The sequence below is a fragment of the Helianthus annuus genome, chromosome 14, assembly GCF_002127325.2.
Source record: "Helianthus annuus cultivar XRQ/B chromosome 14, HanXRQr2.0-SUNRISE, whole genome shotgun sequence".
In the NCBI taxonomy this organism is placed as follows: Eukaryota; Viridiplantae; Streptophyta; class Magnoliopsida; order Asterales; family Asteraceae; genus Helianthus; species Helianthus annuus.
Genome location: NC_035446.2, coordinates 4763599 through 4779854, shown reverse-complemented (window position 1 = coordinate 4779854; position 16256 = coordinate 4763599). Strand labels below are relative to the sequence as shown.

At 38.2% G+C, this 16256-nt stretch overlaps 1 protein-coding gene and 1 long non-coding RNA gene across 3 annotated transcripts; both read right to left on the bottom strand.

The window, feature by feature from the left end:
• Positions 1-1431: 1431 nt before the first annotated feature.
• On the bottom strand, positions 1432-3196 carry LOC110907958. Of its 2 annotated transcripts, XR_002574065.2 has the most exons (4): positions 3022-3196; positions 2498-2582; positions 1664-1897; positions 1432-1575 (listed from the first exon to the last, which is right to left on the bottom strand). It is a non-coding gene; the product is annotated as an uncharacterized LOC110907958 (long non-coding RNA). The 2 variants fall into 2 exon arrangements; XR_002574064.2 differs by lacking the exon at positions 2498-2582 and having other exon boundaries at positions 3022-3191.
• An 11465-nt stretch (positions 3197-14661) lies between these two features.
• Positions 14662-15126, bottom strand: LOC118486414 (secreted RxLR effector protein 161-like). Its single transcript, XM_035982849.1, has one exon. The coding sequence runs from the start codon at positions 15124-15126 to the stop codon at positions 14662-14664; it is 465 nt and encodes a 154-aa protein (XP_035838742.1).
• Positions 15127-16256: the final 1130 nt, after the last annotated feature.

Genomic DNA, 16256 nt, shown 5'->3' with positions numbered 1-16256 from the left:
AGTATCCCCCCCACACTTAAATTACACATTGTCCTCAATGTGTCCCAAAAATAAGTTTTTAGGTTGACTGAATGTGTAAAATGGTGTTAAAAGCAAAATTTTATGTTACTGGCAGTCTGGACACGGCCCCGTGTCGGTTGGACACGACCCCGTGGTCAACTGCCAGTAATGAAAACTTACAGAAGATGGACACGGGGGCGTGTTGGCTGGGCATAACCCCGTGTCTGGCAAAAATCTGCAAAAAAATAAACAAACAACAGGTCTGGGAGGTGGGCACGGGGGCGTGTCGGCTGGACACAACCCCGTGTTGACTGTCTGCAAGGCTGAAAAACAGGTTTCTTTCTCCGGTTTTCCTGTCCTGGCTTTATTAGTGCTAATGTTTAGCACTCTAAGCCTCATTTGTACCTGTTTTATCAGTAAATACCACACCAAGCAATACCAAACGTCCTAAATTACCAAGTTAATCATCCAAACCATAAAGTAAAAAGAAAATAAAGCAGAAAATAAAAAGAAGTCACGGAAAGTAAATTGTCTAACACTCGGCACGCAGGCCGTCAATTGTTTTGATAGATAAAAGGGGACTTTAACCTGTGGGCTCACCATCAACCCGCTGCTGCTCCTTCTTCACCCTCCTAGTCCATGTCCTCATCACTGTCATCACCTCCTTCCCTATGACCCGCCATATATTCCCGGATGCTCCCGATGTCGTCACTACAAGAAAATTGGGTTTTTAGTACACGCAAAAGCGTCCTAAAATGCTATTTTATAGGACCTTTCATTTAATAGGACCGACGGTAAAAGCGTTTCATGTAAAGGGGTCGTAATAAGTCCCGGAACTAAAAAAGCGTCCTAACATCTCAAATAAGGTTATGAAACCAATTTTATGGTCGCGTAATATGTCATCGAACAACCTAAACAGTGTCCTAATAAAAACATATTAGGACACTTTTACGATGTTCTAACATGTGCTTACATACTTTTAATCTTTTGATACACTTACAAGCGTCCATAGAAATTAATTGATAGGACCCTTATGATGTAACATTATAGCTAATTTAGTACCAAGAAAAGGGTCCTAATATACCAAATAAGATTATGAAACCAATTTTATGGTTGCATAATATGTCTATAGACAACTTACATAGCGTCCTAAAAAGAACATATTAGGACACTTTTACAATGTTCTAATATATAATTACTTATTTTTAATCTTTTGATACACATACAAGCGTCCTTAAAAATTAAATCTATAGGACCCTTATGATGTAACGTTATAGCTACTTTAATATCAAGTAAATGGTCCTAATATCCCAACTAAGATTATAAAACCAATTTTATAAACAGACCATCAACAAATAGTATCCTAATAGTTATTGTATAACATCAAACTAATGAAAGAAATAAAACTTCATTATATTTCAAATAAGCATGTTCATAACAAAAACACTAACCATAAATAAGTTATAACATTATCTAACATAAAGTCTTAACATTTAACAAAGAAATTAGAAGCAATTAAATAAATAGAAGCATAAAATCTTGAGTCATCATGCGTCCTCAATTCTCATGGACTACCTACAAATAAACCATCTATGTATAAGCATTAAGTTCCATGATATTAAAATTATTTGTATCACAATTCACAAGTTTAACAAATACATACCGAGATGAGGCCATGCGATAGATGCACCAATACAATCTTGAATTGTAGAATATAAACCATATGGTCTTACCAAGTTTTCATCTTTTTTATTGGTACTTGAACGTTTACCTCACACCATTTTGGTCCAATCTCTGTACCACCAACTAGATCATTTGGGTCCAAGCTCTGGGCCCTTCCTCTTGCTACAGTCTCGGTAGAGTTTAGAATGCTTTTGAGGAAAACTTCATCTCCGACCTAGATTTTAGTTTTCAACAAATATTTATTAAACTCTAGTCATAATAGTGCAAAAAATCATTTTACAAAAAAAATAATAAAGTTTTACAGTAGCAGGCAAACATTTTTATAGAAAAACTAAGGAAAATTGATCAAGTAACCATAGACAGCCTAAATGAATTATCAATCGGCCAAGTTAGGGTTTCAAAATGTTAATACGGATCATTTATAACAAATAAGAGTCATCGGTTCAGAGCTCACTCCGTTCAGTTGATTAAAATTGGTCAAAACTGAGCATAACCAAATTCAGTGTTTCATTACAGACCTTTAATTGCCTTCTTGTAACAAGAAAAAAACCCACTAGTTATTTTAAACACAATCAATTTTAAATATGACAATAGCTTAAACTGATGATTACATAAAGCAAAAACTCAAGGTTCACCCCCACCCCCAAAATCATGAATAACACATAATACACACAGTGGATAAAACCTCAAAATGATATGCAACAATTAAATTAGTAATACCTAAAATCACGTGCCATTAAAAATACCATTACAAACAACTACTTTCATTCAAAACTAACTGTATAACATTCAACTAAATGAAATTGAAATGTACCTTGCATACATCAACAAATGAATCAGTAAGCTCCACACCCTGAATGTAATGGCCTTTTGACCGATTGTTTCTCACAAAAGACTGCCTGGAAGCACTCGAATTCAGATAGTAGGAGACCACAAACCAATTCACAGAGTTCTAAACGACCTTTCATAGGCCTTAAATCTTTGAAGAAAACATTTTTTTTTCTGTATTTGCTTGTCAGCAACAGCCTAACAATAAACAAAATCTATGTGGCAAGGGATTGTTGGTTTTTAAATTGTGGTGCTTATGTGACATTTCATCAAACATGTTCTATGTAAAACACCAAAAGTAAATCTAACATAGAGAAACTTTATGCAATCAGTGTCACAAACAGAACAAATAGCCTACAACAATCATGAAATTCACCACAAAGAGAAGATATATGGCACTCTAAAAAATCAATTTCAAGTCAAGAATCCAAATTAAGCATTAAATAATAACAAAAATGATGTTTGAAACACTTCTTGCATATAAAGGAAGTACAGTGAAATAGCACCCACTTCGCATTCTGTTTGTGTTGCCAGTTGATGATGATGATTGAAAGCTTCTGCGTGGTGGTTTGCCGCTGACCGACCTATACAAGATAGAGGCAGATGATGTGCGATTGTTAGGGTTTTCCAATTTGGGGGCAAGGAAAATATTGGTTGGGATTTGGTGGGAATTTAAATTTTTGGGGAGAACGTTTTGTAAGGGAAAATTACATTAATTTTTTTTATTTAGAATATTATCAAAATAAAAATATGTTTTAAATAATAAGAGTAAACTGTCATTTTGGTCCCTGAGGCTTGGTTACTTTTGCCACTTTAGTCCAAAACTCAAACCTTTTGCATCTGAGTCCCTGTGGTTTCAGTTTTATTGCCATTTTGGTCCAAAAATGAAATCAGGTCATACTTGTCTTATAAAATCCTACAATTTTGTCATTTTTCTCAGGGGCAAATCAGGTCATATTTGTCTTATAAAATATGGTATTTATTTATAAAAAAAGAAATGATCATTTTACCCCTGCGAAAAATGCCAAAATAACAGGATTTTATACGACAAATATGACCTAATTTCATTTTTAGACCAAAATGATTAAGAGTCCTATAAAGTTTAAAGTTATAAGACCCAAGTGTCAAGTGTCCTATTAAGTTAAGTTCTAATATGACTTCGACTAGAAAGGGTCCTATAACACTGAACATTTATGACTTAACTACAACGTGTCCTATTAAGTTATGTTATAATAGGACCCCAGATGATCAAGTGTCCTAATAAAGTACCATATAATGGGACACTAACAACTAAATGTCTTATAAAGTACTTTATTAGGATCTACATTTTAAGTGTCCTATTAAATTATATGATAATAGGACCCCAAAAAATCATCCAACCTATTAAATAGATTTTTAGGACACCGGTTTAGTAGAGTATATTATAAAAGGACCCCAAAAGTTCATTAGTCCTATTAAATAGTTTTTTAGGACCCTTTTTTACAAGCGTCCCACAGAAAAGGTCCTAAAAAGCTATTTTTGTTGTAGTGCGTCTTGGATATCGGTGATGTTTCGTTCGATAGCTCTGACCCGGTGGTATGTGTTGTTGGCAAGGTTGTATGTGTTCCTAGTGCACATAAGGTTTTCCTGCAAAAGATCATGTAAACTTTGAAAGTTAGGAAAACCACCTCCTTGGGAGGAGGATTGGCCCGGATCACCATGGGGTTGAAACTGGTAGTGGGGAGGTGGAGCGTGAAGGACTAGGGTCTCCTGTGGGTTTCATGCATGGCCTTGCATCCTCTGAAAGCTCACTGATCCGTCTTTCGCCTCATATATTAGGTTCATGGCGCGGCAAATGTGTATATCGACTCGTCCCGACCATGGGCTCCTTTCAAAGGACCTAGGAATGCGTGTGAAGTGCTTGGAGAGGCGGTACACCCATCCCCCAAAGAAGATAGGGGTTGGTGCACGAGCAAGCTGGTTTAGATGCATGTTTCGAAGCAGGAGATACGGAACATCGAGGGGCCTTCGGTTGTGGATGCAGTGAAGGACTACCAAATCTCTTAACCCAACAACGCTGCTAATGTCATGTCTTTGACTAAGAGAGTAAGTGAGGAGCCTATGAATGTAGCGATAAAGCGGGTCCCTCAGCTTAGTACTCTTTGTGCTGCTTGAGTTGTAGTATCCTTCACCAATCTGGGCCCACGCGGCTTGGTGCTCGTTTTCATCCAAATCTCGCAATCCCCCAGTGTTTTCCTCATTTCCCGAATCTTCCTCCGTATACAGTCCTATTATTGCCCCGAATTGCGCCATAGAGATCGAGTATCTCGTCCCACCACATCGAAATGCAACCCCCTCATTGTCAAACGGGTCACACCTTGAAGTGAAGGTGAAAGTACTATAGAACTCCATAGTGCATTGATGTACCGATCGAAGTCGAGTGGTCAAGGCAACCCTTAGTGGTCCTGTAACAAGGTTGTTGAATCGGTCAAGCTGGTTCACCATGGTTAATAGGTCCGTGCACGCTTGCCTTGGGTATTCCTCGGGTCTTGTTTGAAGTATCTCATATCTAGCCCTAGCATCGAGCTCATTTGCGTTGAATCTTGTGAACTTCGACATCTGAAAGAATACACCAAAAGTTAGCACGAAACAATGGGATTTTCGGAAGAAACTGCAAACAGTGAGCTGGACACGGCCCCGTGCTCAGCGGGCACGACCCCGTGTCCAGGCGTCTGTTACTCAAAAATTTCATTTTTCGACCCAGTCCCGAAAATCTGAAAATTTTTGGCCAAGTATGTGCGGTTTCCCCGAAAATGAAACCCCAAGTGCCGTTTTTCCCAAAACAACTCGTTTACCCTTTCAATTTTATCTTTTTCGGTTCAGAAACAAGGGTTTGAGGTTTTTGTGAGAAATCGGGTAAATCTATCAACAATACAAGTGTATTTACTTCCCATTATACTAATCTAAACTAATGCTAACAGATTATTTCAAAATTTTGAGGTTCGATCCGGATGAACTTCAAGAACCCTAAATTTTTCCCAAATTTTTGATGTTTTAACTACATGCAAGTAACTAATCTAACTACTAATGATGATAGAATCATACCTTGATGTTGTTAGATCTAGAGGTAACGTCGAAAATCTGCAGAAAATCGCTTCGGACCAGAGCTTTTTCGGGGAAACGGGGCGTGTGGAATGATGTAACTGTTGTGAAAAGAGGGTTTTATCCCGACAGTTGCGCGGACACGGCCCCGTGCCGAGCAAAGTTTTGAAAATTTTTTTTTGTGCTCGTGTGAGTGCCCGTTTTTTTTTTCCAAAAACATGGTTAGAAGACTTACTGGTTTCGATGTATACTCACTTGTTCGTAACATACCAGGTATGATGTGGATGCTTTTTACTCGTTGACCGTTTGAAACGAGATCTCTTCTTCCTCATCCTCAATGGATCCTCGATAGAGCTTTAGCCATTGGCCATTGACTTTGAATGAAATTCTATTTCGAGATTTAATTTCTACTGCACCGTGAGGAAAAATATGGGTGATGGAAAAAGGTCCTGACCACCTAGATTTAGTTTACCCGGAAATAATCGAAGTCGTGAATTAAACAATAGAACTTGGTATCCTACCCGAAATTCATTAGGCTTAATGTATTTGTCGTGTAAATTTTTCATTCTTTCCTTATAAATTTCTGAGTTAGAGTGTGCATAATTCCTTAGTTCGTCTAATTCATTTATTTGACAAAATCGATTTTTACCTGCAGTTTCTAAATCTAGGTTTACACTTTTTATTGCCCAGTAGGCTTTGTGAGCTATTTCTACTGGCAAATGACAACTTTTTCCATAGACGAGCTTATACGGGGTTGTGCCTATAGTTGTTTTATGAGCAGTCCGAAAGGCCCATAAAGCATCATCTAGTTTATCAGCCCATTCCTTTTTATTTAAACCTACGGTTTTTTCAAGTATTCGTTTTAAACCTCTGTTAGTCACTTCGGCTTGTCCGTTTGTTTAAGGGTGATACGCTATTGAGACCCGATGATAGACCCCATATCTTGTTAAGATTTTTTCAAGTTGGTGATTGCAAAAATGGGTGCCTCTATCACTTATTAATGCTTTAGGTGTTCCGAAACGAGAGAATAATTTTTTTAGAAATCTTACCACTACTCTTCCATCGTTTGTTGGAAGTGCCTCGGCCTCGGCCCCTTTAAACAAGTAATCAACTGCCACAAGTATATATTTGTTTCCTTTTGATGGTGGGAAGGGTCGCATGAAATCGAGTCCCCACACATCAAAAATTTCACAAACGAGAATGCCATTTTGAGGCATTTCGTTTTTGGAAGAAATATTACCTGATCTTTGGCAAGCATCACATGTTTTTACAAGATTTTGCGCATCTTTGTAAATGGTCGGCCAATAAAATCCTGAATCAAATACCTTTCGTGCGGTACTAGCGGCACCATGATGTCCCCTATATGGACCTTCATGACAATGGCGGAGAATTCTTCGTGCTTCGCTACCATGGACGCACCTTCGGATGAGTTGGTCAGCACACATTTTGAAAAGATAAGGGTCTTCCCAAAAGTAATGCTTCACATCGGCAAAGAACTTCTTTCTTTGGTGATGTGGCCATCCTTTGGTGACTATACCGCTAGCTAAGTAGTTAGCTTAGTCGGCATACCATTGGTTCTTGTCTACTTTCCACCATTTCTAGGGATTCTGTTGGAAATTTTTCATTGATTTGCTCGTCCCTGGTTGCCTCCAAAGCTGGGTCTTCTAGGCGTGAAAGATGATCTGCCGCAGTGTTTTCTGCTCCTCTTTTGTCTTTGATTTCAATATCAAATTCTTGGAGGAGTAGAATCCACCTGATCAAACGTGGTTTGGCGTCTTGTTTCTTGAAAAGGTATCGGATAGCTGCATGATCTGTATAGACTACAATTTTAGAAAGAACAAGGTAAGAACGAAATTTGTCAAAAGCAAATACCATAGCTAGCAATTCTTTTTCAGTGGTTGTGTAATTTTCTTGTGCATCATTAAGTGTTTTACTAGCATAATAAATTGGGTGGAAATGCTTTTCTTTTCTATATCCCAAGACTGCTCCAACAGCAAAGTCACTTGCATCACACATGATTTCGAAAGGTAATTTCCAATCGGGCGCTATCATGATAGGTGCATTGACTAGCATTTCCTTTAGGGTTAGAAATGCTTGATTGCAATCCTTGTCAAAGATGAAAGGCGTATCTTTTTCAAGTAATTTTGTTAGAGGTCTTGAAATTTTTGAAAAGTCTTTGATAAACCTTCTATAAAATCCGGCATGCCCTAGGAAACTTCTGATTGCTCTAACGGAGTAGGGTGGAGGTAGTCGAGAAATAGTGTCTACTTTTGCTCGATCAACTTCCATTCCTTCGCTCGAGATTTTGTGACCGAGCACTATTCCCTTTGTTACCATGAAATGGCATTTTTCCCAGTTAAGGGCGAGGTTAGTTTCCTCACATCGGGATAGCATTCGTTCGAGGTTATCGAGGCATTGGTCGTATGAATCTCCAAAGACAGAAAAGTCGTCCATGAAGACTTCCATAGTTTTTTCTATCATGTCATGGAAAATGGCCACCATGCAACGTTGGAATGTTGCAGGTGCATTACATAGACCAAATGGCATGCGTCGATAAGCGAAAGTTCCGTAGGGACATGTGAAAGTCGTCTTTTCTTGGTCTTCAGGTGCTATTGGAATTTGAAAGTAACCTGAAAAACCATCCAAGAAACAGTAAAATTTATGACCGGATAGTCGTTCTAACATTTGATCAATGAAGGGTAAAGGAAAGTGGTCTTTCCTCGTTGTTTCATTTAATCGTCTATAGTCTATACAAACTCTCCATCCTGTGCCGGTTCTTGTTGGTATTAATTCATTCTTTTCATTAGTTATTACCGTCATACCTCCTTTCTTTGGGACTACTTGGATGGGACTTACCCATGGACTATCGGAGATAGGTTAAATTAGTCCGGCGTCAAGTAGTTTGATGACCTCCTTTTTAACCACTTCTTGCACATTGGGATTTAATCTACGTTGTGGTTGTATTACCGTTTTGTAGTCATCGTTCATTAAAATTTTGTGCGTGCACATGGAAGGACTTATTCCTTTAATATCTACAAGCTTCCAAGCGATCGCATTTTTTGTGTTTTCTAAGAAGATTAATTAATTCTTCTTTTTCTATACTACTTAATTTAGACGAAATAATTACAGGTAATTTACCATCTTTGTCTAGAAAAGCATATTCCAAACCTTTCGGAAGTTCTTTAAGCTCAATGGGTGGGTCTTTAGGAGACTCCTTATTTTGCGGCTCATTTAGATCAAGAGCTTTAAAGGTTTGTTCTATGACGACCTCTTCTTCAACAAAGTGGTCAACTTTTTCGCTTGTATCGGGTGGCTCATCTTCATCTTCAATTAGGGAGTCATTATTGCCAAAAGGATATTTCATTGAACGCTCAAGATCTATGCTCCTTTTGAATGCCCCTAACTGAAGAGGTAGATTATTAAACTTCCGGTTTTTCAAAGATTCATGAGTTTTTACAAAATGTCTTCCCAACACTAGAGGAGCGTCATCGAGGATGACAAAGTCGGTTGCGGTTACCATTTGATTTGTTTGAACCAAGACATCCTCCACTACACCGATTGATTTCATTACTTTCCGATTAGATAGAAAAATGGGTATTTGAAGTGGAGCAAAATCACTAATACTTAATTTTTCGAAAATGTAATTAGGCATTATGTTAACACAAAGATCTTTATCAATGGTGACATTACTAATAAATGAATTTTGAAAAAAACATGGAACCGGTGTAATGTTAATTTCAAAAGGATCTTCTTTTATTAGCGAGGTTTGATCATTAGTTAACTTAACACTTACCATTTCTTCAATTTTAGTGTTAGTGTTTAGCTATTTTAAAAACTTAGCATGAGTTGGTACTAAACAATGATTTACGAAAGAAGGTGACAAGAGATTAATTTCTTCAAAATTAGACTCTTCTTGAATTTTAACATTATCAGCCTCACCTTTTTCGTTGTTTAACTCATGAGTTGGTTTTTCACTTATTTGTTCTTCCATTTTTAACTCTTCAACTATCGTTTCTTTATTTGATTTTTCTCTTGCGCGAGACTCCTCTTCCCTTGCGCGAGATTCTTTTATGCAACGTTCGATAGTTTTAAGTTTTTCTATTATCCTATTGGCTATGTCGGTGATAGAGTAAGGATCGGGATCATCAAAGCTTGAATCCGGTTGTTCGATCCTTGGCTCCTCATAGTACTCTTATGAAGTAGATGGTTCATACCATTGTTCTTCATTGTAAGCATATGATGGATAAGGGTCGAAATTTTGTTCTTCATTGTACTCATATGGGGTGGGTTGTTCATGCCATGGTTCATCATAATAAGTGTATGAAGGTGGTGGCTCATATCTTGACTCTTCAAAGTATGAGTATGAAGGTTCATACCTTGGTTCATCAAAGTATGGGTATGAGGGAGGAGGTTCATACCTTTGGTCTTCATAGGATGTGTATGAAGTCGATGGCTCGTACCTGGGCTCTTCATAATAGTTGTATGAATTGGATGGTTGAAATAAGTTACAATATTGTATCGAGTGCGGGTTTCCACAATTAGTGCAATAGTTTCCTATATAATCATCCTCCTCATAGGTGTAGTTGTAGCCTCATGAGTATTGATCCATCAGAATCACTCAACAGACCACAACTGAGTCTCGGGACCAGAAAACAAAAAATAAAGACGGAAACAGATGCTTGCCACGGCCCCGTGTTCAGTGGACACGGCCCCGTGTTCAGGATCTGTATCTGGGCGTTTTAATTAAAGTTAATGGTCTTGCTGAACACGGGGGCATGTTTAATGGACACGGCCCCGTGTTAAGACTCTGTATCTGAGTATCTAACTAAAAATATGCAGCACGGGGGCGTGTTCAGTGAGCACGGCCCCGTGTTCAGGCTACTGTAAATGCAAACTAAACTAAAATGCAGAAAAATGTGCGCGCGTTTTAAAAAGGTTTTGAAAAACTGATTAGGCCGTCGATTTCAAGCTTTCTTAAAATCCTTGTGTCCCAGGCAACGGCGCCAAAAACTTGATGCGTGTCAGTGTGTATATGATTTAGGTGTATATTTTAAGCCCTTTTTACACTTTTAGCCAAGTTTTAAATTTATAAAACACGATATTTACTAACACTAAACACACATATGGGCAAGTGCATCCATCGTGGACATAGTATAGTGTTGGTAAGATACCGAGGTCGTCCAAGGACACAAGAGCTTTTAGTATCGGTTTATCCTCAACGTCTAATCAAAACAAAATGATAGAAAAGATTTTGAAACTAAGAAAATAAAACTAACTAAAAGGCTGAAAAATAAAAATAAAAACAGATAGACAAGATGAATCACTTGGAACCGACTCGTGTGTTAGTGTAACCTTTGATTATTTTCGCACTTTTGCACTTGTTTAAGAGATTATCTTAGTTATTGTAGTAGGCCCCTCTTTTGAACGTGACGTTACCCTCAACCCAGTAGTTTGAGTCAGCAAGGATACAATCCTAAAGGGTCGGATTATTGAAAGATAATTAATTAAGTTATTAATGCAAATTATGGTAGGCCCCTTTTTTGAAGGTGACATTACCCTCGACTAAGTAGTCTGAGTCAGCAGGGATACAGTCCTAAGTAGCCGGGTTATAGTATTAATAGTAGTTTAACTTATGAGGGGGTCAAAGAGTTTGGACCCCCGCCATCCAATACCTTTGGGTATTGAAGGAGGTCCTACTAAATTTGACCCAGGTCCCTTGCAGGACCTCTAAACGCTGAACATCGGCAAGACTCTTACCAAACCGTTCCCTTAACCCCCGACCAGGTGGCCAACATACCTCCATATAGACCGTGGAGATATGAATGGTGAAAATCTTTTATTTTATATAGACAGTAAAATAATGTCAAGACACCACGGACAAACGATAAGGAAGAATCACCTTCAACATAAGAAACTAGTTATTAAAGTCATTAATACAAAACCAGATAAAAAGTGCAAAAGATTAAAAATAAAAAGTATTACACTAAACACTTGTCTTCACCAAGTGATGTAAGAGACTTAGGCAAACATGGCCTTGAATGTCAAGAACTCTTACGATCAATCTTGGATCCCGAGACGACTCACACACTCTATGATGGACAATGGATGATGGTGGTGGATGATGGTGTTGTGATGGTGTTGGGTGGTGGGTGAAGTGTGAGAGAGGTGGTATGCCAAGGGATGAGTTGCAATGGCTCCAAGCACTCCTATTTATAGGCTGAACAGAAGCCTGGGCACGGCCCCGTGTCCGCTGGGCACGGCCCCGTGCCCGTCTGACACTCTCTCTCTCTTCATTAATTGTAATTCGCAATTACAATAAATGCGCCTGCAGCACTCTGACCACGCCCCCATGTCCGCTGGGCACGGCCCCGTGGTGGGCAGTAGAAGCTTCTATAGGTTTGTCTTTTCTGCTGCTTCTTGGGCACGGCCCCGTGCTCGCTGAGCACGGGGCATGTTCAGTCTTCTGTCTTCTTTATTTTGCTTGGGCGGATGCTGTCGAGGGGTCGGGCAATCCACTTTTGTTCTTTTTCTTGTATTTATGTTAGATTTTGCTGTCTTTTAGCTTCTTTTGTTAATTTGAGCTCATTATCCTGAAAATACAAAAGGAAGACAAAAGCACACTTTTTCCAACATTAGTACTAAAAAAGGGTTAGTTTTATGCCACAACTGATATAATTTATATGTTGCATTTGGCGCGTATCAGTAGATTTCGTGCAAAATTCAAAGTATAGCTGAGTGAAAGTCATCACCAAGTGTGGGAATCACCCCTATTTTGACGAATCGTTTCGATTGTGTTACATGAGTGTCCTCAAAGCCTCCAAGTGTATTGTGTTAGCCTTAGGAAAGGCATGTATATTAAGAGTCCAAGAAAGTAGAGGGAAGCAAAGAAGATAGAAAGGAAGTTGTTTTAAGCAACACATAGTGAATAAGCTCTTAAACTATAAACTAGGCAAGGCATTCCTAATTCCCTATAGTTATGGCTCTGATACCAATCTGTCACACCCCAACCGATGGCGGAAACATCGGGATGAGACGAACAAATTGCTCAAAACAACATAACACAAAATGTGACAATATGAATTAAATCATTTTATTAAAACTAAAGAATAATACATTATTTCAAATAGTAAACATAAATTCAAACATTGTTTAATTGCTAAAATGGGTATCTAAAGTCATCCTAGCTTGTTTCTTGAGTCTTGTACTAATCAACCTGCAATATTTATTAAAATAAAATCAACAAAATATGTTGGCGAGTATACAATTTGATACATAGCATAATAAAATGTTTGAAGTTGCTCATATCCAACGTGAATAACATGATTACACAGTAACAGTATATACTCGAAACGATGTTACTCTATGTGTCCAAACCAAAGTTTAACGCAATTAAAGTGCCAATCCCAAAAGTATAACGGGAGGTTTTAACTAGATTAACCTAACAATACCCGCGAGAATAACGGGAGGGGCGTTTCTCAACCTATAGCGCTACCATTGTTAGGGGAGGCTTGCAAAGTTAATGAACACATAGTCATGAGAGTTTACAATAGCATAACATGTATAGCATGAATCAAATGTATCACGTGCAATTTGGATAGAGTGTTCATAAAGCTGTTTGAAGTGAATAATGTGATTGATATAGAATACATATTGCACCCAAAAGTGTTAAAATGGAAAATGGGTCATGTATACTCACACTGATTGCGTTGCGATTTCTTGTAATAATGCACGAGTAAAGATGGAGAATCCAAAAAGTAGCAAATCACCCGACGTCGTGTGACGGTTCCCGTTGTGAATCTCCGATCTCCGGCCACGTCTGGATTCTCTGGCGAGTGTGCAGAACTCCGGCGGACATACAGGTGTTCCGTGGGAGTCCGTATAACTCCGATGTTGTTCCGGCGACTTCGGTTCTCCGGAGATTTTACGTTGTTTCGAATGATGTCTCCAGCAAGGTGTTAACGGAGAGTTTGAGAGGTATGGAAATGGTTGTGAGGGTGTCGAGATGTGAATGTAGGATGTGCGAAACAATGTGTGGAGTTTCCTGATCATCACAGTGGTTATGGTTGTGTGGTTTGTGAGAAAAAGATGTGAACGGTGAAGGTGTCGAGATGTGTTGTGGTTGAAACCGTGAGGGAGGTCTCGTTTATATAGCCTTCATAAGTCTCGTAAGTTATGGCAATGATTCATTCGTTTGAAAGAAGGAAACACGGAGTTGCTTCAATCCCGAAAAATCAGTATGGAAATCAAAAGAAAAGGAAAGCAGCTGACTTTGTTTGACTTCGTTTTGGGCGGAAATTTGTACAATGGTAGGTTCAAGATTTCGCATAATAAGGAAACTATCAATCAAGGACAAACGACAAAGAGAAATAAAAGGCGATACAGCCGTGTTCTTGCTGTACGTTTTTGGCGGGAAACTGTTATAAAGAAGGAATCATGAAATGGGTTTGTTATCCCATGAAGCGGGCTGGAGTTTCGGGCTAATGACATTTAAAATTTTTCCATTTAAATTGCCTCATCAAACTTTCCGAATTCTACACAACTAGCCCTTGAAGCTTTATAACTAGGCTAACCATAGCTAACTTAACTAATTACCTTCTTTTACAAAATCTAACATAACTTAACTATTTTTCACTATATAATTAATTTTTTTTAAATCCTCTTCTTAATTAATATAAATTTAATTAATTAGTGAAATAAACTCCTCCAACGATTATTTACTTTGCGAAAAAAAATAGTTCTGATTATAATGGTTCGGATTAAATTTTCAAAACGGGTCGGATTTCAGAAATCCATTTTGACGAATGTTACATAGAGGTCGGAAGTGATTTAGTAAACAAGTCTGCCAAATTATCGCTAGAACGAACTTTTTGGACAGTAATATCTCCATTCTTTTGCAAATCATGTGTGAAAAAAGAACTTTGGTAAAATGTGCTTCGTTCTGTCACCTTTGATGTATCCTTCCTTAAGTTGAGCAATGCATGCTGCGTTGTCTTCATGTAAAATGGTCGGTCCCTCATCTCTCATAGAAATACCACAAGACCCACGAATGTGTTGTATTACACTTCTTAACTAAACATATTCTCGACTAGCTTCATGAATCGCCAATATTTCTGCATGATTAGATGATGTGGTTGTGATGGTTTGCTTTACAGAGCGCCATGAAATAACAGTGCCTCCACTTGTGAATAAATATCCAGTTTGAGATCGTCCAGTGTGAGGATCAGACAAATACCCTGCATTTGCAAAACCAACCAAACTTGTTGTCGATTGGTTAGTAAAATACAACCCCATATCTTTTGTACCTTGAAGGTATCGAAATATTTGTTTTACCCCATTCCAATGCCTCTCCGTAGGGCATGAACTATATCTTGCCAATAAATTTACAGAAAATGATATATCTAGTCGTGTATGACTAGCAAGAAACATTAGTGCACCAATTGCACTTAAATATGGTACTTCTGGACCAAGAATTTCCTTTCCATCATTCGGAGGTCGGAATGGGTCTTTCTCGACATCAAGAGATCTTACAACCATTGGGGTACTCAATGGATGTGATTTTTCCATATAAAACCTTCTAAGTAACCTTTCGATGTAGTTTTGTTGATGTACAAGGATTCCACCCTTGTGGTGTTCGATTTGTAACCCAAGACAAATTTTGTCTTTCCAAGGTCTTTCATTTCAAATTCTCTTTTCAAGCATTCAACCACCTTTTGTAGCTCACTTGGCGTTCCAATTATATTCAAGTCATCAATGTATACAACAATTATAACATATTCAGATTCTGACCTTTTTATGAAGATACACGGGCATATTGAATCATTTTTGTAACCTTCTTTCAACAAATACTCTCTAAGGCGATTATACCACATACTCCCAGATTGTTTTAGCCCATATAATGATTTGTTTAATTTAATTGAAAGATGTTCTCGAGAACTAGATTTACATGAGTTTGGTAATTTGAATCCTTCAGGGAGTTTCATGTAAATATCAGTATCAAGTGAGCCATAAAGGTAGGTTGTCACAGCATCCATTAGGCGGAGATCAATCCCTTCTTGTATTACCAGACTAACAAGATAACGAAAGTTGTCGCATCCATCACCGGAGAATATGTCTCCTCATAATCGATCCCAGGTCTTTGTGAAAAACCTTGTGCTACTAATTGTGCCTTGTATCGTACGATTTCATTTTTCTCATTGCGTTTTCGAACAAAGACCCACTTATATCCGACAGGCTTTACACCTTTAGGTATAGCGACTACTTGTCCAAAAACTTCTCGTTTATTGAGGGAATCTAATTCTGCCTTAATTGCGTCTTTCCAATTTGGCCAATCATTTCTTTGTCTATATTCCTCAACAGATTTTGGTTCTTGATCCTCATTATTTTCCATTACTTCTAGCGCTATGTTATATGAAAAACTGTCATCGACTTCGATTTCATTTCGGTTCAATACCTTTCTAGACATAATATAATTTATTGAGATCTCTTCGTTTTCAGGTACCTGAGGTTCTTCTGGAACCATCATGTCTAGTGTCTCTTCAGGAGACTCTTTTCTTGGCATTATCATTACCTCGACTGGACCATCATTATTTGCTCCTTTTTGTCTTTCGAGGATTTTTATCTTTAGAACCGACTGGTCTACCACGTTTGAGACGTGCATTAGACTC